Source organism: Myotis davidii, unplaced genomic scaffold (assembly GCF_000327345.1).
Source record: "Myotis davidii unplaced genomic scaffold, ASM32734v1 scaffold1509, whole genome shotgun sequence".
In the NCBI taxonomy this organism is placed as follows: domain Eukaryota; kingdom Metazoa; phylum Chordata; class Mammalia; order Chiroptera; family Vespertilionidae; genus Myotis; species Myotis davidii.
In genome coordinates this window covers 819812-823221 of record NW_006299480.1, presented here as the reverse complement: position 1 = coordinate 823221, position 3410 = coordinate 819812, and the positions used below count along the sequence as shown (strand labels likewise).

At 65.2% G+C, this 3410-nt stretch overlaps 1 protein-coding gene across 1 annotated transcript in view; it reads right to left on the bottom strand.

Annotated features, from left to right (window-relative positions):
* The window catches only part of ZC3H3 (zinc finger CCCH-type containing 3), a 69472-nt gene that overhangs the window by 39721 nt on the left and 26341 nt on the right, over positions 1-3410 (bottom strand). Inside the window, exon 6 of the mRNA XM_015571381.1 lies at positions 3083-3270. Within this exon, the coding sequence (XP_015426867.1) occupies positions 3083-3270 (188 nt within the window). The remainder of the gene's footprint in view (positions 1-3082; positions 3271-3410) is intronic.

Here is a 3410-nt window from a genome sequence, read left to right as displayed (position 1 = left end):
CCTGGCGCCGCCTGCTCCTGCCAGGGGTGCTGTCACCACATGGCTCCTGGGGGGGCCGGCTCACCCCCCTTCCACTTCCTGCTCTTAGAGATGCCAGTGTGGAGCTCAGGCGCTTTGCCAGGCACAGGAGGCAGCTTTCAGACGCTCGGGTGTTAAAAATGCACATCAGGTAGCGGCCAAGGTGCTGAAACGTTCAGCTGAGCCTGCCCTGGGAGCAGGAGGTGTGAGCCTTCGAGAGAACGCGCTTCCCAGGATCTTCCCAAAATAGCGCAGCCCCCCGCCCCCCCACCGTGCCCTCCCTGCGGGTGCCTGGCCCTGACCGGCTCTGGTCAGAGGGCGCCCCTGGGCAGGCTGCCCCCGCAGAGAGACGGACACCCTGGCTCTGGCCTAGGAGGCAGGGGGTGGGGTGCGGGCCACAGTCAGGCACCCTGTGACCTTGAAGCAGCCATCTTGGGGCCGACAGGTCACAGGCGAGAGGCATGCAGTCAGACCTGCCCAGGAGGAGCCTGCCCACGGCCGAGACGGTGGCCCAGGCAGGGGTCGTTCTCTGTACTGTTGCCTCTGCAATCATCTCCAACATTGACGTGCACATGTGTTATGAGGTGCACATATGTGGTAATTAGTCCTCGAAACCAGTGTCTGTGTGAAATCTTCCTATTCTCACGCTATTCTTTCTTAGAAGGATCAGTGTGATTGCATTTAGGGTCTACACCAGTGATGGCGAACCTATGACACGCATGTCAGAGGTGACACAGGAACTCATTTATTTGGTTGATTTTTCTTTGTTAAGTGGCATTTAAATATATAAATATCAGAAATATAAGTCTTTGTTTTACTATGGTTGCTGCTGAGGCCACAGCTCCTCTCAGAAGAGGAGAAGCTATTCGGCCAAGTGGGCGCGGGTCAGGGCACAGCACCAGCTGAAGCCATCGGCCCCTCCCAGTGAGGAGCCCCGAGGGCTCACTCCCCTCTGTCCTGTCCTGTCCCCGCCCGCCCTGAGCTGGGAGGGCTGAGCCCTAGGTCTGCCCCTCAGAGGCCACCGAGGCTGGTCAGCAGGTGGCAGCGCGGCCTGCAGGGCCGGTCTTTGGGGAGGGGCCTCCTGGACCGGTGGCCCCAGGCCCCTGAGGCTGGGGGTGGGGCGAAGGGTGGGGGCCGATTCTGGGGACCGTGCAATGTGGCCGCCACCCTGTGCGAAGAGAGACAGCTCTACCCCAGCAGGTGGGCAGGTGGGGCCTGGCTGGGGGGAAGGGTGCACCCCCATAGTGCCCCGGCACCAGCCCCTCCCACAGGCTCTGCCTGCCTCCCCAGGTGGCACCTGGGTTTCTCCCTAGGGCTGGACGCAGGGCCCAGCGGCAGCTCTGTGAGGAGGTTGCAGACCGCCTCCTCCCCTCTGGCCGCCAGGCACTTCTGCCACGGAGACCAGGGGATACAGAAGGGGAGGCGGGGCCTGCCCGACATGGCTCCCGGGTTAGTGCCGGCCCACGCACCCAAGGGTCTCAAGTCTGATTCCCGGGCAAGGCTGTGTATGTTAGGCCAGGGCGGAGTCCCTGAGGCCTGGTTTCAGTAAGTGGCACCAGACCCCTGGGGCTGACGGGGTGGGCATGTGGCCCCATGAGATGCCCACTGAAGGGCATCCTGTCTGCAGGCCAGTAAGCTCGTCCACCCCGTGTGGTGAGGACGCGAGAGCAGAGCCAGGTCCTGCCAGCCAGGCCAGCATGGAGGTCGGGGGACAAGAGCCAGTGCCAAGGAGGCCCCAGGGGAGATGGGCCAGCGAGTTCAACCACAGGGGCTAACCAGACATCCCTCTGCAGCGCGGCCCTGGGCCCGCCCTCTGTGGCTCCGTCACCCAGGAGGAGCCCGCCCTCTGTGGCTCCGTCACCCAGGAGGAGCCCGCCCTCTGTGGCTCCATCACCCAGGAGAGCGGCAGGTGGGGAGGGCTCTGCTTCTGGGGAAGGCAGTGGATGAGACCCTGCCCTCCACCATGCCACCGCAGTGTGTGGAGCCCGTGGGCCATGACTACGGATGCCACCAGCCTTTCAGCTCTGACGTTAGAGGCAACCGACCTGCTGGTGGGAGGGGCTGTCCTGACCCAGCACTGTGCCCTTGGGGCTGAGCCTAGGAGGCCCCGTAGGGAGGCCTGGCCAGCGCCCTGCACCTGCTTTTCGCCAGCAAAGGGATGGTGACGCTGAGGCCCACGGGCAGAATGGAGCCAGGCCTCCCAGACCCTGGGTGTCTCCCTGGGTAGCCCAGCGGACCTGCCTGGAAGAGGGCTGTGGGCGCCCTGAGCCCCACAGACAGAGGCCCTGGGAGCCTGGCCGGCAGGGGTGCGGCCAGGCCCTGGTGCTGCAACCCCACCCGCCTGCAATCCTGCCCTTTTTCCTGACAGAAAGGGAAGAGGGTACAAGAGGACTGAAACCACAACATTCCCCAAGTTCATCTGTACCGTCAGCGAACCCAAAGCATCCCCTCCTGCTCGGACTGTTTCCCGGGAGGCGGTGCCAATGTGATTCCAGGGCCGTGGCCCCAGGTGCTCCCTCGCCAGCCCTGTTCACCATACCTGGCTCGTTGCCTTTGTCCAGGAGCAAACACGGGAAATCAGGGACTGCTCAGCCCAGCGAGAGCCCTCGCCTGCCTGAGGGGCCTTCCCTGGGAACAGAGGCTGCAGGGCCTCCCGTCAGTGCCCGGCCTGCTCCCCGCCTCGCCCAACATCAGGGTGAGTTGAAGTGATGAATGCTGCTGGGATTTGGGGAGCAGCCCCTCGGAAGGGGGAGCAGCCCCTCGGAAGGGGGAGCAGCCACTCGGAAGGGGGAGCAGCCACTCGGAAGGGAGCACCCATTCGGAAGGGAGCACCCATTCGGAAGGGGGAGCAGCCCCTCAGAAGGGGGAGTAGCCACTCGGAAGGGGGAGCACCGCCTCGGAAGGGAGCACCCATTCGGAAGGGGGAGCACCCACTCGGAAGGGGGAGCAGCCCCTCGGAGGGGAGCACCCATTCGGAAGGGGGAGCACCCAATCGGAAGGGGGCCCAGGAGCATCTTGGGAGTGAAGCCGGGAGTGGGGCGGGCCGGGCCTCGGGGAGCCTCACCTGTACGCAGGAGGGGCCTGCAGGCCCCCTCAGCACTGGGCCGGCCGGGAGTCTTGGCGAGCTTGTTGGCCGTCACCCGGTAGAGCACCCCTCCGATACAGCGGTAGCCTCTGTCCCGCCAGCGGGGGGAGCAGAGCTGGACTCTCCCGCCGCCGCGGGCAGGGCGCAGGCGATTTAGCACCAGGGACCTGCAGACACAGGGAGATGCCAGTCAGCTGAGCTCCAAGACCCCAGGTGGGAGGCCTCTGCTGCCCTGCCCCCCACAGCACAGGAGGGGTGTCCCAACCCCGCCAGCCAGGCTCTGTGAGCCCCTGAAGGCACGGGGCAG